Source organism: Pelobates fuscus, chromosome 5, assembly GCF_036172605.1.
Source record: "Pelobates fuscus isolate aPelFus1 chromosome 5, aPelFus1.pri, whole genome shotgun sequence".
NCBI lineage: Eukaryota > Metazoa > Chordata > Amphibia > Anura > Pelobatidae > Pelobates > Pelobates fuscus.
The window spans coordinates 354,030,587-354,056,945 of record NC_086321.1 but is presented as its reverse complement, the minus strand read 5'-3'; the positions used below and the strand labels follow the sequence as shown (position 1 = coordinate 354,056,945).

At 40.4% G+C, this 26,359-nt stretch overlaps 2 protein-coding genes across 4 annotated transcripts; one reads left to right on the top strand and one right to left on the bottom strand.

Annotated features, from left to right (window-relative positions):
• Positions 1-943: 943 nt before the first annotated feature.
• Positions 944-8,769, bottom strand: DNAJA1 (DnaJ heat shock protein family (Hsp40) member A1). Of its 2 annotated transcripts, none has more exons than XM_063455961.1 (9): positions 8,666-8,769; positions 5,669-5,836; positions 4,948-5,128; positions 4,760-4,864; positions 4,407-4,634; positions 2,902-3,016; positions 1,916-2,031; positions 1,719-1,819; positions 944-1,603 (listed from the first exon to the last, which is right to left on the bottom strand). In XM_063455961.1, the coding sequence occupies exons 2-9, from the start codon at positions 5,798-5,800 to the stop codon at positions 1,388-1,390; spliced, it is 1,194 nt and encodes a 397-aa protein (XP_063312031.1). In that variant the 5' UTR covers positions 5,801-5,836; positions 8,666-8,769; the 3' UTR covers positions 944-1,387. The 2 variants fall into 2 exon arrangements, with proteins under 2 accessions (XP_063312031.1, XP_063312032.1); XM_063455962.1 differs by having other exon boundaries at positions 8,673-8,769.
• Positions 8,770-9,156: 387 nt separating this feature from the next.
• APTX (aprataxin) lies at positions 9,157-25,794 on the top strand. Of its 2 annotated transcripts, none has more exons than XM_063453328.1 (8): positions 9,157-9,254; positions 13,326-13,462; positions 14,715-14,761; positions 17,015-17,338; positions 20,091-20,153; positions 22,894-23,120; positions 24,953-25,056; positions 25,536-25,794. In XM_063453328.1, exons 2-8 carry the CDS (start codon positions 13,333-13,335, stop codon positions 25,688-25,690), a joined length of 1,050 nt encoding a protein of 349 aa, XP_063309398.1. In that variant the 5' UTR covers positions 9,157-9,254; positions 13,326-13,332; the 3' UTR covers positions 25,691-25,794. The 2 variants fall into 2 exon arrangements, with proteins under 2 accessions (XP_063309398.1, XP_063309399.1); XM_063453329.1 differs by lacking the exon at positions 9,157-9,254 and adding an exon at positions 12,190-12,210.
• The last annotated feature ends 565 nt before the right edge of the window (positions 25,795-26,359 follow it).

Below are 26,359 nucleotides of genomic sequence, written 5' to 3'. Positions count from 1 at the left end.
AACCTGTCTAAACATGGAACTTTCATATGGATGGAAAAAATTTCAGGTAACCATTACATAGCTTTTTTTGGTAACCCATTAAAAATGTCCATACTATCTTCCATGAAGCAATTCACATAGGAAGAAGTCATTAAGAATTCCTTCTGGACACCAAACTTACAAATATGGTATTGAAGAAGGGGCTTCAAAGATAAAGCAGATTTATTAGAGCAACTTTTTAACCTATACAAAGGGTGTGCTTCAGCTTGCACTGTTGCATTTTTTGACAAAAAAAAAATCTGCTTTGTCTTTGAACTGAGTGCATGAAGCCCCTTCAATCTACCATATGCGAAGGAGTTTCTGGTCCTACCTCAGCTAGCATAACTAAGCAAGTACAAAATTAACATAGGAGAGTCGGATCAAGCTCCAGGCCTATACATGTTCCATTGCATCCTAATGTGAACATTGGGCCTGAGACGCTATCATTTGTGGAATATTCGATCCCCCAACTGGAGAGGTAGACTCAATCCCAGAAAAACCTTGCAGACAGGGGTTTTGCTGTAACATTTGTGTGCACACCAATCACTATAGACAGAATAATCTAAACCAAAACCATTACAGGCCACTGCAGTGTTTTTTTTAGTGCCAATTGTGGCACTGCTCCACAGAAAGATGTCAAACCATTTTAGCATGGGTTGAGAACTTGGCTTTGGTTCCTGGTCAACAGAAAATCCACCAAATCATTCATTTAGCAATAACCAGACAAAAACCTAAAAGTTAAAAATAAAAGACAAAAGCTCAGCTGCATCTTCACAGGAGCTTGTATGGATTCTCTTCTATTCCCCCTCCCTTAATACGCAGTTATTTACAAGTCTTTATGCGACATTCATTTTTAAAAGCCAGTCACTTTTTGTAGCCCAGTTCCTAATGTATCTGCATTGCAGGTATCAATATATACTCTCTCGCAGAACCACAAAAACACTTTTATTGTTTGCATGTGTAATTAAAAAAAAAAAGTTTTTTGTATGTTCACATGTACGTACATAAGTTAATTTTAAATGCAACTTTACATAAAAAGCCATTGTTTCAGACATCAGTCCCGAGACTACAAATATTAACTTACAGTATAACACATTTATTTCCTGTATCAATTAAATATTTGAGGTTTCAATAAGTGGATTGTGCACCAGTCAAGTCTTTGTGGTAGCTTTATACAAAACAAATGTAGTTTTGTTTATGCCTTCAGATTTACATAGGCTCAAAATGAGTTTTTCTACATTTCTCTTCAGGGACAGACATGTGAGAGCAGAGTTCTTTATAATGGCTTGTTGCAGTAGTCATGGATGGGTGTCAGACAGATAGCAAGAGCAAGGTTTATGCTGCTAATGCCATTATGGACTGGCTTGGTTTAAGAGGTCTGGCACTGCACACCTCCTCTTGGATGGTCATCGTCTTCGTGATAGGCTTCTCTGTAATGGTTTTGCCGCTGCTGGGAAGGATCAAAATCCATTAGCTCAGCCTGCTCCATGTCTTCAGCCTCTTCAATAACTTTTCTTGCAGGTAAGAGTTTCTCTAACATAGGAAGTTTGTCTGGCGAGATGAAGCCACTTGTTGGGAAGTTAACCTAAATAAAAAGGGGTAGAGAAGGGGGAAGGTCGCATTAGTAATGTCACATTAGCATGATAGGTTTCTTCACATTGATCGAGTGACAGGAAAGTACCTAGATGTTAAATGCTTACCTGGAACTCAATGATTAGACGTCCCTTTTCATATGGCCGGCGATAGATTGGCATTCCTTCACTGAGCACACATTTCACATCCCCATGTTTAACAATCTGACCTAAACAACCACAAAATAAAGAAAAAATGTATTGAACACAAATGCCAGAGAGCCAACACACATACTATGGTTTATGTCTCAAGACCGGTTTCTTACCAGGATGAGAGGTTATTATTATAGTTCTAGAATCCAGTGTGACTATTGGTTTCTGGAAGCCACACAGCGCCTCCACAAGTTCAATTTCCATATGCATCAACAGATCTTCACCTCTCCTGTAATTAAAATGCATTAAGAGTAAGACTCCGCATATTCACCTTGAGGTTATAAATGTAGCCATTACAGTTCCGTTTATATCAAGAGTTAGGTAATCCAGGCAGTTATAAATTGTTACAAAAACAAAATCCTAAGTGGTGGAGCCTGCTAGAATTAGTTTATTGGAGCATAATCACAAATCAGGAGGTTTGTCAAATTTATAAATTAAAGAAAGTGTTACAGATACTGAATGTGCAAAATGAAAATGAAAATAAAGAGTCCAGAAATGCTCAGAATCCACCAAACTCTCGCCAAAAATGTAAAGATCCTGGTGCAAATTCACATCTTTGAAATCTAAAAACCTTGCACCAGTTATTCTACAATGGAGCTCAGCATCCAAAGCAGGGGCACTCAAGCACAGCATGAAGTAAATCAACAGAATCACAAGAGACACCAGCCAACATCCAAAATCATGTAGAAAGCAGATGCAGTCCTCAATAAGACAGAAGCTTTATTGAAATAGAAAAAAAAAGCAAAGGATATAGCAGAGGAAAACAAAAACCACTTAAAAGCATATCCCAGTGAGACACCTTAGTGCGTTTCGTGCAACATGGCTCTTAGGCATGCTTAAGACCAAGTGCCATGTTGCACGAAATGCATGGAGGTGTCTCCCTGGAATATGCTTGCCTGTTTTTTGCTTCTTTGTCCTTTAAATAGTCAAAAAAATATTTCAATAAATGGTATGTTCTATTTTATCATAATATAAATAAATCTGCTTTCTACACGATTTTGGACGCTTGCCCTTGTAAGTCTCCTAGAGTAAAAAGATGTACCATGCACTTTTTTTAGTTTGATACATACGTCAATATTATAGGATTATCAAACTTTACCTTGTAAAAACAGCATGATCTTTTTGGTCCAATACAATTATAATATCTCCTGCTTCCAGTCCAGGTTCCTGATCTCCTTCACCAGCAAATGTAATTTTTTGACCATCCTTCATTCCTGTTCAAATACAATCAGCAGTGAGCAAGACTAAAATGGTCTATTTCAAACATTTAAGGCTGAATACACGATCACAGATAAAAAAATAAAAATAAAGTTATATATGATGCCAGATGAGAAATATTAAGTTTTAAATGAGATGGAAACTGAATCGTTAAAGAGAGGAGACCATTTAAATAAAAAAGCACCTACAAAACTAGGAACAGTCAATTGCTTGCTTTCTAGATCTACATCTTCTGTATGTTGCATCTGCCATAAAGCTCATTCAATAGCTGGGGAAGCTCCAGAGCTAAGAGAGGGCTATTTTACCATCTTGGCATATGGCCATCCCAGCAGGTCAGTGTTTGAGGTTAAGACACACCAGCATTATAAACCAATATATTTCAATGAGAGTGCTTTAAACCATCATTTGCATGTTTTACCACAAGTATAAAATCCTTATTGCAGTTCATGCCATTTACTGAATTAGTCCAATTACGTTCTCTGAAATCTGCACAGAAGTTTCAATAGAAATCCAGGTAGGCAATATGATTGGCTATGTACTAGGAGAGGAAAAACAATTGAGCATTTTTTTTTTTTTTTTAACATTAACTGTTCAATGTAATCTTTAGACTGGATTGATATATAGTACATGCAGCATCCGAGATTCCAAAATCAATGTGTATGCTAGAACGACAAAGTGTAAATTGCATAACCTCCAAGCATGCATTTTGGGGTAGACTGCCACTTGTATATTTTAATCAGAATGTCGTTCATAAATTGCAGTGATGTGATTGCTCATGCAGAATAGTGCCATGCACTTATGTAAAGACACATACAGAAGTAAAAAAAATGCTTTTAAAAAGGACCACTATAGGCACCCAGACCACTTCAGCTCAATGAAGTGGTCTAGGTGCCAGGTACCTCTAGTTTTAACCTGGCAGCTTAAAACATAGTTTCAGAGAAACTGCTCTTTACACTGAGGGTTAATCCAGCCTCTAGTGGCAGTCTCACTGACAGCCACTAGAGGCTGCTTCCGCGATTCTCACTGAAAAAAATAAAAATCACAGTGAGAACACGCTGACGTCCATAGAAAAGCATTGAGTAATGCTTTTTATGGGTGGTTTGAATGCGCATGGCTCTTGCCGCACATTCGGCGCTGATGGCAGGAGGAGGAGAGTTCCCCAGCGCTGGATGGAGAAAGGCAAGTGGCTGAAGGGGTTTTAACCCCTTCAGCCCAGCGGGAAGGGGGACCTAATAACCCTATAGTGCCAGGAAAAGGTTTGTTTCACTGGCACTATAGTGGTCCTTTAAGATGTAAGTTACAGAAGAGGAAAAAGTCTCATATCTGAAGTTACCAATTGTGCAGTTTTATAGCAAAAAAAAATAAATAAAATCATAATAAACAAACCTTTGTCAATATGGACTTCAAGGATTTTCTTCTCTCTGACAATCTTACGACCAACACAGCTTTTACAACGGTCCTTAGGATTTATCCTCTCGCCTTGACCTTGGCACTCTGGGCACACAGACTGAATCTGTTGAACCATTCCAGGTCCTATTTGATGAATCCTGATCTGCATGCCAGTACCTCTACAGCTTGGACAGCATTCAACTGCTCCCTTCTTGCCACCACGACCTAGGTTTAAAAACAAACTTCATTATAAGAACTCTTCAATGGAAGATAAATAAAATGAAAAACCACCATAGAAGACAGTATGCACCAGGAAGCTAAGGTCAGTAGCAATCCATGCAATCACATACCTTCACATTTGTCACAGATTGTATTCTTCTGCAGAGCCAGTTTTCTAGTTGCACCATTATACAAGTCTTCTAGTGATACAGACAACTGATGAACTACATTTTTACCTGAAAAACAAACCCAAATTTCAAAACAAAGCCATCAACAAGGCTTTTGAACAGTTAAAGAATGTAGTACAGCAATTCATTACCTCTACGTTCTCTCTGCATTCTTCCACCTCCTCCAAAGAACATATCAAAGATGTCCATTGGTGAGCCAAAGCCACCTCCTCCCATTCCACCTTCTTTAATGGCCTGCTCACCACCCTTATCGTACAATTCTCTCTTTTTGGTATCAGAGAGAACTTCATAAGCCTGCGAAATCTGTTTGAACTGAACAGACAATTATCATTAAGAGATTAAAAACGAACTGTAAAGTATATATTATTTTAGAAGAGCAGAAATCTAAGCCAGGATTTGTTTTGCTTTTCTGTGATTGGATCATGTGTAGTCTTTAATGCAAAGCACACACACACACTACACTTTCCACAACATCAGCAATTGAACACTGTAAAGGAAGATCCACTTGCATGTACTTTGAACACATGCAAGCGTTGCAGCTTTTTAAGCTAAATAGAGGCCACGTTCTATGAAGGTTTTCTCCCCTAGTCTGCAGTGACTAGATTGATCTATAGAAAAAATAAATTTACTTCAATGGAAGAACTGGGCACTCAATTTAAATATAAACTGGAGTCTATAAGGGGAGCATGCCAGTAAAATTGCCAATAGATATAAAGAGATAATATTGAAAAACTGGCATTACATTATAGCCTTTCGGAACAATGTGCACATCTTTTATTTTTGTGAAAAAGCTATTTGGGGATCACCAATCACATTAGGTAGTTTAAAACTAGCAACTAAACATTTACATACCTTTTCACCTTCATTTGGATTCTTATCAGGGTGATATTTTAAGGCAAGCTTCCTGTAGGCTTTTTTGAGTTCCTCTGGGGTAGCATTGGGTTTCACACCCAGAATATCGTAGTATCCAGTCTCTTTTACCATTTTCAAAGTATATACAGCAGCAGGCTTCCTTCAGACCTGAACACAAAAATCAAAGATTAGGGGTTTCTCCATGACAACAGCAAAACAAACATCCTACTAAGGTAGGAGTTTCTCCTTAGAAACTGTAAACCAAATATATCGAAGCATCAACTTGTAAGCAAGCGTTACCAAGACAAATGTAATAGACTGAGAATATGAAACAAGGAACGACCACCCAATCCAGTATATGCAATCACTTAAAAGGATTCTCCAGTGCCAGGAAAACAGTTTTGTCCCTCGGCGCTGGGTCAGACTCCGCCTACGCTCCTCCCCCTGCCGACGTCGGCGAGACCTACTGCGCATGCGCAGCCGTCGGCAGGGGAGACATAATGCGCATTAGACCTCCCCATAGGAAAGCATTGAATAATGATTTAAATGCTTTCCTATGGGAATTTTGGCGACACTGCAGGTCCTCACATAGTGTGAGGACGTCCAGAGTCGTTTTAAACCACTTTTCATGTTCCATGAACACGGAAGTCTCCTCTAGTAGACAGCCACTAGGGTAGGACTTAACCCTGCAATGTAATTATTGCAGTTTATGAAAACTGCAATAATTACACTTGCAGGGTTAAGGGTGGTGGGAGTTCGCACCCAGACCACTCCAATGCGCAGAAGTGGTCTGGTTGCCTGGAGTATCCCTTTAAATATTAAGAGCACTCAGCTAAAATAGAATGAAAGTTATGCCATCACATTTTTTTTATTATTAAACCTGTTACTTTATTAACTTGAGCTAAAATCACCAGCAGATAAGTTGAATAAATCACAAGGACACATGATGTATTTAATGTAAAATTGTAACATATGCTCACCTCATCTCCGATCCAACGCAGACACTTCCTCAGCTTTGTGGATGTTATTTGTAACACCCAACTCTGGTCTGCCTGGCCTCTTAGATTTAACATGCTTGGACACTTTTACTCAAAGCAGGGCAAACCACTCAGGATGTCGACATCCTGGCTTCATTACCAGTGTCTGAACAGAGTGACATCTGTCACTGTTCCAATACTCTCTAGCCAGCTTTTAGGGAGTTGCCATAGTAACCCCATTGCTATAAAATGCTGCACATATATAGTTTAACCCTTTTACTGCCCGTGGTATAACCACCTCCGGCAGCATTAGCCAGCCTAGAACAAGAGTTCTGCATTGACGAATGGCAAAAATGGGCATATTGGAAATCTTTCATCAGCATGTACAACATGCTGGCAACAGTTACAACCCTCCCCCCCATTCATCGGCCCAGAGACTGACCTTTACGCCTTCCCACTGCAGAGATGCTCATGTAATTAGTATATTGCTGCAGCTACTTCCCTTCCATTTATTTTAAAACATCCCTATTGGGAACACACGTCATAATTGTGTAGGCACTATAAACACTAAAATGATCTGTAGTATTCAGGACGCGTTGAGCCTGTCAGCAAAGTCCTCCGGGTGTCAAACTTTAAATGGCTTTTTAAAAAAAATAAAAAACACTTTTGCAATAGCAAGCATCGGCCCATCCAACTTTGGGCTGTTGCTGGGCTAACCAAGCTCAAGATAGGACTTGCATCTAGGTTAGGACTCTTTATAAAATGGAAGTAATAAAGGGTAGCCTATGAGTGCTGAAGAGAGCCCTGATTAACTATGAAACACCAAATCAATAAGACTAACAGTTAAAGATTGTTAGAGATCGTGGTGCTTTTAGTGGACCTTTAAATTCTTATGACATTCTATGAAACTGCTACTTTTCTGAGTGTACGGGTGACATCCCCATACTAGGGTTTACCCATCTAGGGGTCTGCTGTCATCAATAATATATATTATTGGCCCTATAGATTAAACACAAACATAAAGGTGAGACTACACCGCCAAATTTCAATCACACCTAGTGACATCGTTGGTCTCAATGGATACTGGCCACCCAAAATAAAAAAAATGGAATAAAATTCAAACTATTCTGGCCAAAGGAATTTTAGGAGATGTAATTCTATTGTTTTTACTCACAAATCATAGCGGATTGAAACTTGAATGGTATTATGTGTACGCTAGACACAATTTACCTGGTGAAGTTCTCTAGTTTACCTATAATTGAGCTTGGGTCAATTAAGTACAATATGTCACAACCTAGGATTTAAAGATATGGCGTAAGTTGGTCCTGGACGCCAGCTCTCCTCAAGGAGTTACAGTAGACGGTTTAACGTGTCGGTGCTCAGTCCGCCTCCCATAATCTCTGCGCCTCAACCGCCTTTTCCTCATCAGAAGAAAAGTCAGACTCCCTCGCACCATAACAACTTAATTCCAATAAAAGTGGTTACAACACCCGGGAGCATTCCTTGAACATACATACGTATGTTAGTTTCCAATGAAACGAGAGATGGGAAGCCATAAGCCATGACCTCAGCATCTCAACTCCCTCACTGATATCCCTGGGGAAAGAAACCCCCTGAAACCTGGCGCCCACCCAGCGCCATCTTCTACCCACCGACCATGACATGGAATGGCTGACCCTCCCTGAGGAGGAGAATGAGACCACCACAAACAGAATTATATATATATATATACACACACACAAATATAATATATTCCATGAGGGGATGGGGGGGGGGGGGGTCAGGTACACGTGACCTGCGGCCATCGCCATGGGGAGCCCGGACGGTAATGACATCACAGCCTCCGACATTTTGAGGGAGAAGCAGACATGGAGGCTGATGACGTAACTGCTAACACGATGGATGTCGCGCGGCCCCCCCTCAGACAGCACCCCCCCGTATAATGACACAGGGGGACCCGGCTGATTTGGTCCCCCGAGCTCGGATTTCACGGGTTGCCATGGTTACCCTCTATACCCACCCAGAACACAGACGGTCAGTGCGGCTCCCTCACAGCTCGGCTTCCTGCTCCACCAGCGGCTTCTGGAAAGATCGAGCGCGAGAGCCGCATCCGGGAACTTATTCTAGAACAGGAGGCGGGGCCAACGGCCGTGACGGAGCAGGGCGGGATCCAGAGGGAGGGAGGGGGCGTGGACTCTCGCCTACTCACTGTGCAGCGAAGAGTTCTAAACACTAGAGGGCGCCACGATTTAGAAGATTTACGTCTTCAGAAAAATGGCGACGTTTCCTCGACTGATGACGCGTCTTAGAAACAGATCATGGGTCTCTAGTGCTTACATCTCACCTCCCTGACCTAGCCCTTACTGACTCACACTCCAAAGGAGATTTCTACTAAACACAAACAATAAAACATCCACTGTAACACTTGACTAAACGTTAGGTTTGGGATTTTTATGAGCCCCTTTATTATGGGTTTACAGAGCTAACCTTGACAGAAACTAAAATGGCCGCCAGACCTAGACTGTGGGCAAGAGCATCCTCGGCTGTGCTTCTCCGGGATCACATGCTCTTTGTTGGCACATTGTTGGGAGTGGGTGAGGCGGAAGTAGGTAAGCAGCTTCCCATTGTGGGCAATATGCATGCTCTATGGACAAAGTGAAGGAGCTCTGTGTTATATTGAGTTCTGGGCACTGTCAGTGGTGCTGGTGTTTGCCACCATGTTGAAGTATATGGTATACTTATAGTTTATTGATCAGGGGTTAGAACATAGACAAAAAAAAAATGGAAATATTTACCATTTCAGCCTTTTATCAGACATGTCTTTTTTGGTTTTTGCAATTGTCAATTCAATCCAAAATGTTTCTTTGAATGAACACATTTTAGACAATACCAGAATTAACCCCAAATAGCAGTTATGGTGTACTTTTTTTTTTTTTTAGATGTTTCTAAAGATTTAGAGTTCTGGGTTGGCATCCTTTAAAATAAGCAAATGTGTATTAGAAAGGTCTGAATTCTATACAAAGTGTAGACCCCCGGCCTCTAATTAAATATCTTAACACCATTAGAACTATACCAGGGGTAGGCAACCTTCAGCTCTACAGATGTTGTGGACTACATCTCCCTTGATGCTTTGCCAGCAATATGGCTGTAAAAGCATTATGGGAGATGTAGTCCAAAACATCTGTAGAGCCGAAGGTTGCCTACCCCTGAACTATACCATACCATATAAATACAGTTTGACTACGTACAATCAGATTGCTCCAGGGCACTCCCGGCACTATAACCACTACAATGGGCTGTGATTATGGTGCTTGGCATGTTTAACTGGTGAATTAACATTATGACCCCCACTACCACTACCATGTTAGGGTGAAAGAATCACTATAGCGTTAGGAATACAAATATGTATTCCTAATGCTATAGCGTCCTGACACCTACATAGTCCCCTTATGTTAGGGTTCGAAAGATGAGTATTACTTACTTTTCAGCCCTCGTTATGCTGTTCTCCACAATCGCGCTACTCACCACTGGCAAAGCTCATCAGTGAAGATACTATAAGCCAATCCGGTCTTTCCCCGTAGGGAAACATTGGTAGGCTAGTGCACATGCAATGCAGAATGCTACGCTGAGCCAGTCTAATAGTCTCTACAAGGCCATCAGTTTAATTCGGCTATTGGGGCGGAAATGCCTCTAGTGGCTGTCTTCCTGACAGTCATTAGACTAGAGGCATGGTAACCCTGCGATGTAACCATTGTCGTTCCTATAGAGTCGTAATCTTTTCAGTTGCAGGGTTACACAGACAGCAACATGGCAATCAGACCACTTCATCGAGATTAAGTGGTCTGGGTGTCTATAGTGTCCCTTTAAAGTTTTGCATTTTTGCAGTAATTTCTAAAGCTGCTGCATCTACAACCCAGCCCCAATTTTGTCCAAGGTCCACGTGCAGCATCTGAATGCCACCTGCACAGCCAAAAAGTTTCTCTGGGAGAGCCACGGTTGGATTTACAGATTGGCGAATTGTATAAAATGTTCACACAACACAGGTGTGTGAATAGGGCTAACCTTGAGGCTGACTGACAACTTCAAGGTTAGCCCTATTCTGTACGGAGCTAGTGTCCGTCCCCCCACGACAGGAGTGCATCTAACGATGAGTTCATGTTGTGCTGAATGAGGACAGTTTCGTGCGGGACACCAGGGAACTAAAGTGGGACAAGACCCTAAAATAAGGTCCAACCCCTTAAAAAATCAGGGTTTTTGGGAGGCCTGTCTTGCACTTCAGTTCTATTCATGTCTTTGCGTGCTAGATATGAGTTTATGGAAAATGTTTAGACTTGGACAGAATTGGATTGGTTGTAAGCTTTTGTCAAGGGTTTAGTAGACAAAGCCGGTATGCAGTAAAAGGCTGAGTGGAAATAGAGGCAAGGTACCGGCAAAGATGAGACAAAGACATGGTCAATGTAGCAATAGGCCAAACATCACAGTATCAGAAACAGCGTTCAGGCCAAAGGTCAAATACATGGAAGGCAATATATATATATATATATATATATATATATATATATATTGTGGTGGAATCTCGGTAATAATAAATTTAGTAGGCCAGGATTGCCACGTGGTATGTGCACGTGCATATGCTGATGTATCGGTCGGTTGGTTGCACGTGGCAATGATACAATCAGCAGTGTAAGGAGCATGTGCAGGAATACAGGATATACAAGTATTCCCCTCCTCCATTGTGCTGGGCAAGCCATGTGGTCAAACAGGAATTTAGTCTCTATTCTGTTGATTGGGTAAGAGAACGTGTTGGTGGAACTGATTATAGGAGGAGCTATATGTCTATATAAGGTGCCTACACTGTACGATCAGGGCTCAGATTTTAGCTGTTTTTGGTGACATTATTCCCTCTGAGTCCCGGTCGGTGAATCGAATAAAGATCTCTTCCTTCCTGAAGAAACCTGTGTCCATCTCTCTGTGCTTGGCTTCCGTCAGTTTCTCCGGTATCAATATATATATATATATATATATATATATATATATATATATATATATATGAAGCAGGAGTAAAAAGGGTCAACTTGTATAAACAAAGAGCACAGTATTAGCGAGCAGGGATGACCGGGAGAGCAATATATTTGTAGGGAGGAGGAAGTATATCCCCCCCCCCCCATTACATGCTCAATTCATCAACACACCCCCTCTATCATCATTTACCACCCTCCCTTTAAGATGCACATGGCTAGGCTTGCGCACCTAAGGAACATGGCGGCACAAGGATCAAGCCACAACTCTCAGAATTGGACTTCGACTGGGCCAGAGTTCTAGTCATGGCATCCTGCTGAATGCCATGCAAATGTTTCCAGCCGTCGGAAGAAAAGACTGAGACCAAACAGGTGTTCTATCATATTTCCCTACCCGTGAAAATCCCCTACCCTCGTCACTTCTGGTTGAGGGGAATCAGCTGGAGCCTGTTCTGCACAAGCCTGCTAGCACTCCTGCTGGGGTAGTGAAATATGTTAGAGGCTCTGAGCATGTCCTGGGAACTCCTCAATAGCAAGATCCTGGAAGGTAAGTAAATCTAGTTTTACACGTTCATTATAGTTAGTGCATTCACTAAGCTCAGTACATGGGACATTTAGGGTTAATGTTCGGGCTCAAATTAGGGTTAGATTTAGGAGCTTAGTTTAACACCAGCGACACTCCTCAGCCTGGCGTCCTGCAGAGAGAGAGAGAGAGGAGGGACACGGTGTGGGAGCACAAAGTGATTGAAGATAAGAGCGGGGACCTGACAGCTTTTCAGTTACTTCATGGGCAGCGTACACTGGGAGTTTGGCGCAAATGCAAGAAGTTCAAAGTTGAACAATTTTTAAATATTGGGTTTAAAGTTCATTATCTATAAAGTCTAGGGCAGGGATAGGCAACCTTCTGCACTCGAGAGGTTATGGACTACATTTCCCATAATGCTCTTACACCCATAATGCTGGCAAAGGATCATGGGCGGTGTAGTCCAAAACATCTGGGGTGCTGAAGGTTGTCTATGCCTAGGTCTAGGGTGTGTGGGCACTATTCATTTCAAATGGAAATTCAGATGGTATGAAACATCAGGGATGAGAAAATCTGCAAATGTCCTTGACATTGACAATACAAGGAGTCCTTGGGTGCGTCTTCCTGCTTGTCAACCAATGTCTATTATTCAACTCCACACTCTCTATATATAGACAGTGCATCCATCATGCAAGATACAATCTCTATTTTCTGTCCTTGGGTGATTGATAGCAGTTTTCCTTTGAGCAGGTTGCCCTGGTGTTAGGTGTTGGGGTCTTTTAGGTTCAGTCTCCACTGGGGAAGCAATAAGTATCATTCTAAGCATGTGAGGCTGTTGCAGTGCTCAGCCAAGTATATGCTTCTCACAGAAAAACATTGACATCTATGCTTCTCTATGAGAAATATTTACAGCATTTGTTTAGCAACGTCAACTTTTCTTGTGTTTAGTGCCTATTGATATAAGTCTAATTTTGTTACGCGGCTTAACTTTGAACAGTATCATTACTATTATTATATCTTGGATTTAATGAATTTACCGCTGTCTATTCTTTTATATTTCTATTTCAAACTATTAGAATTAGTACCTGCCTTCCTAGCATCATTCAGTCTTTCTATCTTTTTTTTTTATTTTATCACAGACCAAAAATGCTTGAATGTTGGTTGGTGAGTAGAGATAAGAGACACGGTCGTATTAAACTACCACACGCAGAGAATCTAGTGATTGGCCGTGGACCAGAGACAGAGATAGTGGACAAGAAATGCTCTAGACACCAAGGTACATTTTTATAATAAATGAAAATATTTGGTTATAAACTGTTGCAATGTTGCTCTAGGTATGGTTGTGGTCAGGTGTACACAAACAACAGACGGGTCAGCGCTAAGTAACCAAATGGTTGTGGTCAGTGCCTTCTCTCAAAGGTTTGTAGCAGATTTTTCAGCAGACAAAACATCTTCAAAAAAATATTTTTTTTCCCTTTTTTACACAGCAAAGGCGTAGAAAGGCATTCAATAAAAAAAAGTCTAACTCCTATTACCCAGTTATTTGGGAATTGATTTCAGTGGTGATGGGCAATTTGCATTTTGTTTGTGTAAAATACACCAACTAAAAGTCAACTTGCCAAAAAAAATGTTTGTTTTTAATCGAGATTCTGCATTATGACATGTACAGTATCCCATTAAAATCATACATTTTTATCAATTCATATGAATTTAAAGGGACACTCTAAGCACGGAACCTTAGCTTAAAGGGACACTCCAGGCACCCAGACCACTTCTTCCCATTGGGGTGGTCTGGGTGGCAACTCTCACTACCATTAACCCTGCAGCTGTAAATATTGCAGTTTTCATAAACTGCAATAATTTCATTGCAGGGTTAACTCCTCCTCCTCTAGTAGACCTCCAGCGTCGCTCAATTCCCCATTTGAAAGCATTTCACATGGAGAGGTCTAATGCGCGGGCGGCATTTCTGCGCATGCAGACGCGAAACCATCACCGAGGGACATCTGCGGGGGTCTCAGGTAAGTCACTGAAGGGGTTTTCACCCCTTCAGCAACATGTGATGGGGGGTGGAAGGGAGAGGGTACCTGCAGTGCCAGAAAACCGGTTTGTTTTCCTGGCACCGGGGTGTCCCTTTAATGAAGCAGATTTAGTCTACATTTCATGCTCTGCAGCCTCACATATCAATTCTCTACCATATGCAAGTTAAATCACTTTGTTTATGTAGACCTGGCCACACGTCCTCCTAAAGGACAGAGAATTGAACAGGGAGACTTCAGGGACCTAATCTATTCACCAAAGCCACTTCATAAAGATTAAGTGTTTTTGGTGCTTACAGTGTCCCTTTAACATATTTATAAAGTTGTATTGCTGTTTTTAATCAATTTCTTTTGCATATTTTGTTTTATCGTTATCACCTTACAAAAAAAGTACAAAAAATATTTTTGAATGTGAAACATTTGCTCTATTACGATTAGATCACTGTTGTAATGGGGAAGGTAGTAAAACAAATCTCTCTTTGATTTAAACAGTTCAGTTGACAGCAGATTGTAACAAAGGATATGTGAAGGTCAAACAGGTACGTGGCTGTATTCGAATATTCTAATTTATTGTTTATAATAAAATAATTTCAAGGCACCTTAATAACGACAGCTCGCTGCTTTAAGCTGTTAAACCATTTCAGTACGCATTGACTTCTTATGTGGAGTCTGTTGGGTGCCGCTCCCTGCATTCACTCCTTTACACAGAGAGCCAGGAGCACTCTGTCTGAGCTGAGCTCAGTGGCGCAGGACTTGGCTCACTGGCTGAGAGTGATCAGCTGACACTTTCAGCTAATCAGCTAGTCCTGCACATCAGGGCGTAGCTCAGGAGACCACTCCTACTTAGGAGCTTTCAGATCTCCGTCGTTAGATGGAAATGGGTAGCAGAGCCCGGCTGACCCTGGGCAAGAAGTCATTTTTCTGACAGGGGATTATTTTATTAGCAAATTGCCTATGGCCTGCCTAAGGTAATCGGCTAATCCAGATGTAGATCCCTTGCTCACTGTTTCTAGAGGGGCATCAGCAGCACCTTGCTGATGAGGCCCAGCAAGACCGAAAATAATATCTGGGGTTTCTGTATCTCTCGTGCAGAGGGAGCCGGACGGATCTGGACCGCCCTTTTGAGAGGGATCGGTCTAATAAGCAAATAATTTAGGTTCTCTCTGTTAAGGCACAAGCTAAAACCAGTTTCAGAACTGAGGATCCACCAAAGCTGACTGTGTTGTTGGCAATCCTCAGTATTCGCTTGCGCCCTGTTTTGGTTAATTTTAACAAACATATCCAGTTTCTTTTCTATAAGACACACTTCATCTCCGCTTTCCTATTACTCTCCTTAATGCCATTTTATTCATTGTGTCATTTTCCTTTTATTTCAGCACCATATTATACTACCCTCTTATGAGGACACATTTGTGGATATTGAATAATTATTTTGAAAAGTGTATATCCCTCTGACAATAGTGAGGAATAATTAGTGCCATCTGGATCAGAAGAAACAGTAATTTGTGCTTCTTAAAAATAAAAAAAAACTGATGGTTGCTAGGAAGAAAGAAAATTTTCACATAGCAACAGAGATCCTGACATTCATTAAAAGTAACTGATCATTCTTCACAAATAACCCCAAGTCACTCTTTGTTTCTGACTGCCATTGGCAGAGTTCTATTTTATACTTGGCATCTCAGCCTGTTCTAAGTATTCTGAACAAGAGAGTCTTACATTATACGCCCTCTCCTTGTAACATATGGATCTCCTTTCGGATGCGAAACTGTAGTTGTCCACGTCCAGAGTTTTTGTTGAAGCTGTCTGTCAAGCAGTGTAGACCCCCACTGCAAATAATGATATAAAATGCCATGAAATATGAATATTTGGGGGATGTCACTGGTAGCTGATAGCTAGACAAAATTATCAGCCAAAAGGGCTATTAACATGCTTTTTTAATTTATTAATAAAAGACAGTACAATATAAAATAAAAAGATTAGATTAACTTTTAAAGTCAACATTAAAAAATGATCATCATGTTGTGCCGGGGGGCCCGTTGCGCTAACCTGGCTGTCTAGCTGGGTTCGAGCAGGTACACCCGCCTCTACTCCTCAGTCCCCTATCCCCCCCAGTCCACCAAACGCCTTCCTCCGTGTCGCAACGTACATAGTCTCTCCGGATTCTTACACATAAGAAGGGACATACTGTAGACCTCCACTGGAGGCCCTGCCGACTCATCCTCCCAACCCAAACAGGGATTCCATGAGTGCTATAAAGCATTATGTTTATTATAGAAAAGAGGTAATACTAGGCGCACCGATCGCAGAATGCTCTGGTGCCACTACTTATTATCCCATATGTTGTTCAATCACCTGCTGTATAAGTTGTACCTATGAATACTCTACAATTGTGTTGTATTTCTTGACCTGTACATCATTCTCAAATAAAAATAAAATAAATAATATACAAAAAAATAAATAAATAAATAAATAAAAATGATCATCATTATGGTAAAAGTCTAGTGTCGCTGCATTTATGATAGCACTGTTTGTAATGACAACCTATGTAATGGCACTGAGTACCCTGCTGTATTGATGTAGTGTATCTGGGCATTAAGGTCAAGGGGTCTTTGGATTAGAGGCCAGGGTTTCTAAATCATCTTACTGTTACTAAAAACCAAACACAACAACCTACTGTACTCCAAAAAGTGCAAAATAAATCAACGCCTTTTCTTTTTTTTCTCCTTCTTTTTATTGATAGGTTATTGGGTCGTAGCTTGGCTGCCACTAACATCCTGCTTCTCTTGTTCTAGGTAGGGACTAACCCAACAAGCGTCGATTCAGTTGACATCGGTAAAAATAAAGAAGTTAAGCTGAAGTCTGGAAGCACCTTGCACATGGTGAATAACCTGTACCCGTATATGGTCGAGTTTTTGGAAGGAACTAGTGAGGCATTTCTGAAAAAAGGGGAAGAGAAAAAAATTTGTAATAAGAGGCCATCTGAGAGCGCTGTGAATGAGAGCGGTGATGGTCCGAAGAAATGTGGGAGAATGGACACAGAGACAAGTGTTTCCAGTTCTAAAACAAGTAAGAACACCGAGCCACCGACATCCGAGAAGCCAAGCCATGTTCCCGAGGTATGTAAAGGAAATCTTGTGTTCTGTATTGGTGGGGAAAGTGCTCGACACATGGAAACTGTAAAATTGAATTTTTTTATTATTTTTTTTACCATTACCATGAAAAAATTATCCTAATTCATTTCCAATCTAGAAAATAGTGTTTAAAATTGTGTTTAAGGCTTGTGTTGAATAGATCTCCATCTAGTAGTGTTACTGTCTCAACATATGGAAACATAAGGACATAAGGAATTGTGAGTTTTTTTTATTTTTATTTTTTGTTTATTTTTGTGATACGTGCCACCCCTACCTTACAACCATCAGTGGCTGAGCTGCATGTGTCCCCGGTCTCTTGTCCGGTTATACCTTCTGTGCTCAGACTGAGTCGCAGAATAAATATTCATATGATGCACTGTCTGCATAATATTGTCACTACCTGTTTTAGTAGCTGTCCGCAATGATCATAAAGTCTACCGTGCTCCCCCGTGTGCCTTCCACTTAGCACTGGATGGTGTGGAGCTCCATTGTTTTCCCGGTACTTGTTTTACTCTTTCACTGCGAGAATACTTCCAGCCTCTACTTCAGTAAAGTACTTTTTTTTTTTAGCAATCTTGCAAAAATTGCAGCTGGTATGTCAATGGTTTCCTATCTTTGAACCTGTAATATTCAGTTATGGGGGAAAAAAGTGCAATTAATGATGGACACTTGATTAGCAGCACCTTTCTGCTACCCCGCCTCTTAATTCCTATGGAAGCAGTAAGGGTGTACGTGTTTTTCACATTTTAGATTTATTTTTGTTCAATAAATCATGGCACGGTATAATATGTCATGTGTTGTTGTTCATCTGAGGTTGTATTTACCTAATTTCTAGACCTGCTATGGAACAGATTATTGTTATAATGTCCTGATATGTAAAACCTTAGAATTCAGAGAAGGTGTACTTTCTTTTTCCCATGACTGTATATAATCCACAATACCAAAGAAGTATGGGCACTCACGGGTCTTGTTTGCAAATCAATATTTACACTTTTATTCTGTATCACCAATAATGAGAAATGTCAACATTTTGGACCTTGCCAGGTCCTTTCTATTCTCTTTCTCATGAAACAGGCAGCATTCATGCACATATAATTGACAGACAAGTGAGTTTACAAAAAAACACAGTGATGGCTAGTGATCATTATCAAACATCAAAATATAAATTCTTAAATTTGTACTGCTCAGGACCATAACAAAAAGACAGAAATATTGGATAAGTAGGGAAAGGCATGGTGTTGGTAGAGGCAGTAGAAGGGGGACACCCTATAATAAACCTGTCTAATACAAATAATAGAATGTTGAAGGGGTTTATAGACTCTGAGCTTGATTTTCTTCCAATCTACTGTGTATCGGAATACCCATGCTAGGCTAAAGAATTTAATACAGGGACCGTTTAGACCTCCCAAGCAATGGGGTTGTTGCAACTTGAACATCTTATTCTGGGACGATTACCTGTCAAGATCAACTGGCAGACTTGAAAAGCAGTTTAGTATTCTATGGTTTTAAAACAAGGGGGAGGTATTCTTTTTAATAAGGTTTACTCAACTCATATAAGTGGGTGAGAACTTTTCATGAGTGAAGTTGTGACATTGTGTTGCTGATTGTAGGGCTGGTGTTTAAAGGAACACTATAGTCACCTAAATTACTTTAGCTAAATAAAGCAGTTTTAGTGTATAGATCATTCCCCTGCAATTTCACTGCTCAATTCACTGTCATTTAGGAGTTAAATCGCTTTTCTGTTTATGCAGCCCTAGCCACACCTCCCCTGGGTATGATTGACAGAGCCTGCATGAAAAAAAACTGGTTTCACTTTCAAACAGATGTAATTTACCTTAAATAATTGTATCTCAATCTCTAAATTGTACTTTAGTCACATACAGGAGGCTCATGCAGGGGATAAGAAAATCTTAATTAAACAGAACTTGCAATAAAGAAAGCCTAAATAGGGCTCTCTTTACAGGAAGTGTTTATGGAAGGCTGTGCAAGTCACATGCAGGGAGGTGTGACTAGGGTTCATAAACAAAGGGATTTAACTCCTAAATGGCAGAGGATTGAGCAGTGAGGCTGCAGGGGCATGTTCTATACACCAAAACTGCTTCATTAAGCTAAAGTTGTTCAGGTGACTATAGTGTCCCTTTAAAGAGTATATGTTGTGGGGATTCTTTGGGAGCTCAGTATCGAAATATGTCATGGATACACAAAGGCTATATCAGTGCCCCCTAGTACTTGAGTTTTGGTGAAGTTAACAGAAAAATCCCTGGCCTTAAAACCGTAATGGTTTGTCTAATACATGGCCAGGAGATTACAGGGTCAGACACATCGAAAAGTGTGTTGTCATCAAATGCTGTAAATTTTTGTAGTCATTCTACCCACACTGACTCTGTTCTGTTTAAGCCATCAGGGGCAAAGGAGAACCAAATGGCTGTGCCCAGATATTCGGCACACTACATATCTCCACACACTCTTCCTCTAACCAATATTAATCATCAGTTGCCTTTTAACCCCTTAAGGACACATGACATGTGTGACATGTCATGATTCCCTTTTATTCCAGAAGTTTGGTCCTTAAGGGGTTAAGCTACTATATTAAACTACGAACATCCAACATACCTACTATTTGTTTTTTCTGCAGGTCTATAGAAACTGCCAGGACTTAGTATAAAGCAAACAAATAAATGTTATATAATGTATGCAAGTATTTTTATGAATTTATCTTTGTGTATTTTCCTTAAAGGTTAAAAACCAAGGACATTGGAGTCAAGGGTTAACGGTTTCCATGCAGGATCCAACAATGCAGGTACTCCTCCAGTTTTGTAGAAAATGTTATATTATTTGAGATATAAATTCTAATTATGATGTTTGCGTTTGTTTTAAAAAAAAATGAAATTGCATACGCTCTATATTTCGGTGGTAGATAACAATATAGAGGAATAGTTCAAGAAGGCAGATCTTTATGACAGGAGGGGAAATCAAACAACAACAATCAGAAAATAAGGCCAGTAAGATGTTTTAGATTATATGGGTCTGTTGGCTTTTATTTCTCAACAAAATCTATGTTTTTATATCTAAGTGATTGATAAAACCTAATATGCTTAAATATTTTATTTTGGAGGATAAATTTCAGCATTTAGTATTTATGTTTTTTGTTTTTAAATACATAGATATTTAGTTTTTGCCTAGATCAGATCCAAGTATGTGTGAAGATGTATTAAAGGGACAATATAGGCTCTCAGACAGCTTTATCTCAATGAAGTGGTATGGGTGCTATGTTCCTCTCGTTGTAATGATGCAATGTAACAAACATTGCCGTTCTGCAGAGACATCAATGTTTACATTGCAGGGTTTAAATGTCTTTCGTGGCTGACAAACTAACAGCCATTAACAGCTCTTTCATGGAAATAGCAGAGTAAAACTCAGCTATTCGAATCAGATGGTCTCCAAGAGACCATCTGATTTGCGTAGCGCTGCGTTTTGCCATGCATGCGCACTAGCCTCCCAATGCTAGGTAAAGTATTGGATTGGCTGAGATTATTAAGATTGTTGATCTCAGCCAATGGGTGAGATTAGCACAGCATGGGATTAAAGATAAGTAAAATACCTTTTTATCCCTTGTGGAGGGGGGAGGGGGTCATCGAAATAACAATTAGGACACTACAGTGTTGGGAATACACATTTGTTTTCCCAACGCCATAGTGTTTCTTTGAGGTGTAGACTATGCAATGTATGAGCAGAATTGCAATTGGTATATATTTTAGAACATGGGCAGGCTCCCTCCGTAATGGTCTCCACAGTGGATGTGAGCAGGTGTAAGTAGTATGGTCGCTCATGGCAAATGGAGAGTTAATGAAGGAGGAGTGATTGGAATTTAGACGAGTGGGTTCGGTAAAATTAAAGGGGAGAAGGAGATGGAATGAAAGGGAACAAGAAAGGTAAGAGGAATGAGGGGACTTGGAGAAGAAGTGATCAGATTGCGTTGGTGGAGATTGCATTAGATTTAAGGGCAGTAGCAAAGACAGGAAAAATAGGGTAAATGTACAGATATGTATCACGTGGAAGTCTAACTCGCCCCCCTCCCCCAGCATGTTGGTCAGAAAAAAACAAACTGTCCCTCGCTATACTGATGAAGTAGGAAGGTGCAATTCTAAAATTAAGCTAATTATTTCAAAATAGATTTTCTAGAATATATATCTTAACTAGAAACATTCCAAAAACAAATACTCTAGTCCTATTGCTATGTGAAAAGTGAAGTAAACACTTTAAAATCAGCTATCTTGTTATGTAATTTCACTGGGGAGTGACATTGACCTTATCTCTGGGAACAGAGCAATCACATTGGACGTTATCACTCCATACTACCATAGACCTTGTATTCCCTCTGAGCTACCCCAGAGAACGGCCTTGAACATGTACCCATTCAGTGCTAACATTTTATTATCTGTGACCTTTTACTTGGTGCTTACCAAGCTAGAGGTAACATGATACACGTAATGAGCATTTTATTTTAGCAGGCAATTTGTTACCAGAGCAGACTGTGTTTTTCAATAAACTCCAAAACTTCTCCAATCTTACTACAGTCACATCAGGGCTATTTTAGCTAACATTTGAGCAATTTCTGCCTAATCTTAACACCCAAGAGCCTCATTATTATTATTATTTTATTATTTATATAGCGCCATCAGATTCCGTAGCGCTGTACAATGGGTGGACTCATTGGTGTATTTTGGATTTGTGCTGCCCTAGGCACAACTAAATTCGGGCACCCCTCAAAATCTAAATTTGCCCCCCCAATTCGTGTCAAGGCTATTTTTACTGACAGACACATGCCCTCATTGATACCTGCACTGATATACACTCACTGACAGATACACAGTCATTGGCACACACATAGTCATTGGCACACACTGTTTAACCAACACACACTTTCACTGACAGACACACACTGACACACCCACTCACTGACAGACACACACTCTCAGATACACATAAAATGACACACACACTGACACACACACTGACACACACTCACAGGCCATTCTCACTCACAGACACACACTGACAACTACACTCACTCACTCACAGTAAGGTGGACACCCCAGAACACGAGGCAATGCATTTGTCTGGGAGCATGGGGTGGCATTTTCTGGCGCCCCCCCTGAAACTGCCGCCCTAGGCAAATGCCTTGTTTGCCTTGTGGTAAATACATCCCTGGGTGGACTAACAGACATGTAATTGTAACCAGACAATTGGACGTACAGGAACAGAGAGGTGGAGGGCCCTGCTCAATGAGCTTACATGCTAGAGGGAGTGGGGTATAGTGACAGAAAGGGTAAAAAAGGTTAAAATTTTATCCCCACAGAAACCGTTGATTTTCTTAATAAGCAAAATTTTACCAGCTGATGTAGGTAGAAACAAAGTTTATTTTTTGGGGGGTGATCATTATACTATAAATGACTACTATTGCACTTTTTCAGTTTAAAAATTATATATATTTCTTTAGCATTGCTTGATGATTTTTAGTTTTTTTTCTCTTAATGTAGGTTTTCAAGGATGATAAATTAGTGGTGATTAAAGATAAATACCCAAAAGCTCGTCACCACTGGTTGGTCCTGCCGTGGGAATCGATATCCAGTCTGAAGGCACTAAGGGTTGAGCACTTGGAGTTGCTGCAACACATGCATTCTGTAGGCGAGAAGATGATACAGGAGCACACAAAACTCTCTAACACCAAGTTCAGATTAGGGTACCATGCCATTCCAAGCATGAGGTGAGCAATCAAGATGTTCTCAGCACACACATTTAAAGGGACACTCCAGACCCGTAGAGTACTTTAGATGCTAAAAAGCTTTCCATGTGAAGTGTGTCCTCTTTTTTTGCATATAGCAAAAAGTACAGATTTGAATAGAAATTCACACTTCTATACATTATACTTGTTACACCCCCTTGGCTTTCAAGCAGACAAGAGGTCCTGTTACTTCCTGGTTGTTTAGCTCAGTGGAGCTAAACTCAAGAGGCAGCAATTGCTCAGAGCACCTGCCTTGCAAATGCTTCTCAGTGAGCTACATTGGGAGGTCTTTGATTGGAGAGTCACAGAAAGTCTGGGCGGGGTTAGAAGGGGAGGGTTTACAAAGGTAGCAGAAAAGAGAACTGCAGGTTTTGCATGTTGTTTTTTAGCTATACCCCCAATAAAAAAAATGCATAATTAAATACGTTTATGCTTTCACTTGGGGTATATCCAGTAAACAGTGCTTTTTATTTCATTTGTTTTTGGGCAGTGGAGTGTCCCTTTAAGATTAGATCAGATTAGAGACTGTATATGTGGAATCCTATAGGCCAGAGGGTTTGTCTGCAGTATTCACTCAGCATCTCAGTCGTAGCCCAGCAGTTTTTAACCTGTTTTGCTAGGGACTCAAATTATATTGGCAGCATTAGTGTTGTAAAATTAGCTCAGTGACCCGTTTTTCTTCTAACTTGTAAAACTCCTAGCACTGGACACCTGTACTACACTGAATTATTTAGAGAACAAATATGAGCCAACAGATATTTTCTCCTTTCCCTAACTGTGTTTATTAAAACAGGAACATTTTAAAACCGGATAATTCATCTTTACCATTTTCAATTTGTGTACTGCGAGTGCTAAAATTAGATCCAATTTTATATTTAAAGTTGTCATGGTGATGTGATAGAGCGTACAGATCACTGATCTTTTTGATAAATGTAGCATAACTCAAGCAGTGGCACATTACGTTCCATTTTCTTTCAGTCTGTGAAGGCTACATTTAAAGTGAATGCTTTTAGAATGAGTGTTGCCAGTGTTGCCTACATAGGCAGCTTTCCTGAGGGGAGAGTGAGCAATGAAGCACTGTACCAGTTTCTGTGACACCTATATAGTTACATATGTAAGAAGAACGATATTTTTCCATAATCTCTGTCTATATGTTAGAATGAAAAGCACACACAAGTACCTTTTATAATGTATCAAATTACTCCTACAGGGTTATTCGCTAAAGTGAGAATATAAAGGGAATTTCAAATATAAGACCTAAGTAGCCAAACCTAGAGAATGTTTCCCGTTCAGCTCCAGGCACCAAAACAACTTTCTCTAAATTAAGTTGTTATGGTACCAGGAGGCCCCGAGAAGCACAGTTACTTCAAGGGGTTAAACCGTTCTCGAACAGTTTAACCCCTAAGTTGCCTTCAGTGGTGATGTCCACTCCCCACAGGCGGCATCCAGCTTCAGCAATTTCAGATTCAGGAAGCGTGAAGTGCCAACGGGCAGAGGCACAGCTGATTGGCTGAGAGCGGTTAGCTGACACTTTCAGCGAATCAATGATTCCGCATCACAAAACTGGCTTGGAAAGAAATGTACCTTTGTTGAAATTAAAAACCAAAGTAAAAAGTTACTTGGGAACTATCATAGGGATTTGGGATGTACTTTGTACTTTGGTTTTTGTTGTATGTATTGGGGCTGTGTACTGCAGTCATTGCTGCCGGCCAGTAGTAGTGGGAGTTTGAGCACAGGGCTTAATTTTGTATGTTAATAAGATTACCCATGTACAACACGGTTGCTGATTTTAATAGTTTTTTTTCTTTATTTAGTCACGTTCACCTACATGTCATCAGTCAAGACTTCGACTCACAGTGTCTTAAAAACAAAAAGCACTGGAACTCTTTCACCACAGATTACTTTTTGCAGTCTGAAGGTAAGGAAGGGTTATTGTACAAAAGATGCATCACAACTCTTAGCCACCAACTAGCGCCTGTTTCTTATCTAGAATATGCCGTTGCTGCCAACCTGCTCTGTGATACATTCAGCTCATTTAACACCTAGCTAGGTTAATCACTAAAGTGAGAGAATTGCTGGGAATTCAAAGTGAATTTTACATTTAAGGCCAAAAAAGCCCAATTGAAAACAGAATTGACTTTTTTTCAGATTCGCCTAAACTTTAAAATTCTCTTTAAATTCACAGCAATTTTTAGTTTAGTGATTAACCCTGTAGCTTTGTTACCATCAATCCTTGATACAGACTTCTAGAAAAACGCTTTTCCTATTGCTTATCTTTCACATTTAATAAATGACCATTTCCATTGCATATTGTATGTGCTCGTCTTGGAGTAAACGGAAGCAATGACATGTTCTATTTTTGCCAGCAAGTTACCATGATATTCTCCTTGTTGGCAGATGTGATTGAGATGGTAAAGCTGAATGGCAGAGTGACCGTGAAGGACGGGGTGTCCGAGCTCCTGAAATCTCCTCTGCTGTGCCACGTGTGCAAGCAGCCGCAATCGACCATTCCTCAACTGAAAGAGCATCTGAGGAAGCACTGGGCACAATAGCCATGCAAACGCAAGGCCTGTAGGACACTCAGAGACTCGGTTATTTAGCAGAGGTTTGTTTAATCAGTTTTTAGGTTGTTGTCCAGTTAATGTCCCATTAAAAATTGAAAAAGTATTTGATAGATCTTGTTTTAATTTACTAGTGGGTATTAAATTCCTCTGTCATGTCACAAATTTGTAGGAACAAAAACACGTTACATTTGGGAACTAAGATATATATTTTCGTGTTTTTTTTTTTTTGTTACAAATAAAAAAATGCAGCCCATTTACCACTTTGGTATTAGTATTTATTTGGACAACAATAAATGGCACAATAGCCCAAGTTGTGGGCCATACATGTCCTGTCCTGCTAAAGATTAGTGGGAGCTGTAGCTGCCACCATTGATTCATCCCCTACTACCATTTCTGACTTGCAGTGAGAGGGTGCGATTAGGCAAATTAATTCTGTCTCTTCGGCTCCTCTTCTAGAATGTCTAATGGGAGAGGGGTATTTTGGGGTTCTGGAGACAATGTAACCTTCAGTCTTGCAGTTTGTGTCCTGGAAAACATGGTGACAATTTTTTGCCAACTCCCTCGTCCATGTCACTAACACAATCACTCGCTCACTACTCTTTCATCCAGTCTAACCAAGTTGTAATTTACTCTTTCACTCTATCACTGCCCCTTCTC

Bases quoted from the DNA above. Each gene is read 5' to 3' on its own strand.
- DNAJA1 (XM_063455961.1), bottom strand. From the start codon at position 5,800: ATGGTAAAAGAGACTGGATACTACGATATTCTGGGTGTGAAACCCAAT. The intron at 5,129-5,668 runs GTATGTAAATGT...TTGTCTGTTCAG, and splicing joins ATCCAAATGAAGGTGAAAAG to TTCAAACAGATTTCGCAGGC. The intron at 3,017-4,406 runs GTTTGTTTATTA...GTATTTGAACAG, and splicing joins TGAAGTCCATATTGACAAAG to GAATGAAGGATGGTCAAAAA.
- APTX (XM_063453328.1), top strand. From the start codon at position 13,333: ATGCTTGAATGTTGGTTGGTGAGTAGAGATAAGAGACACGGTCGTATT. The intron at 14,762-17,014 runs GTACGTGGCTGT...CTCTTGTTCTAG, and splicing joins GATATGTGAAGGTCAAACAG to GTAGGGACTAACCCAACAAG. The intron at 20,154-22,893 runs GTACTCCTCCAG...CTCTTAATGTAG, and splicing joins TGCAGGATCCAACAATGCAG to GTTTTCAAGGATGATAAATT.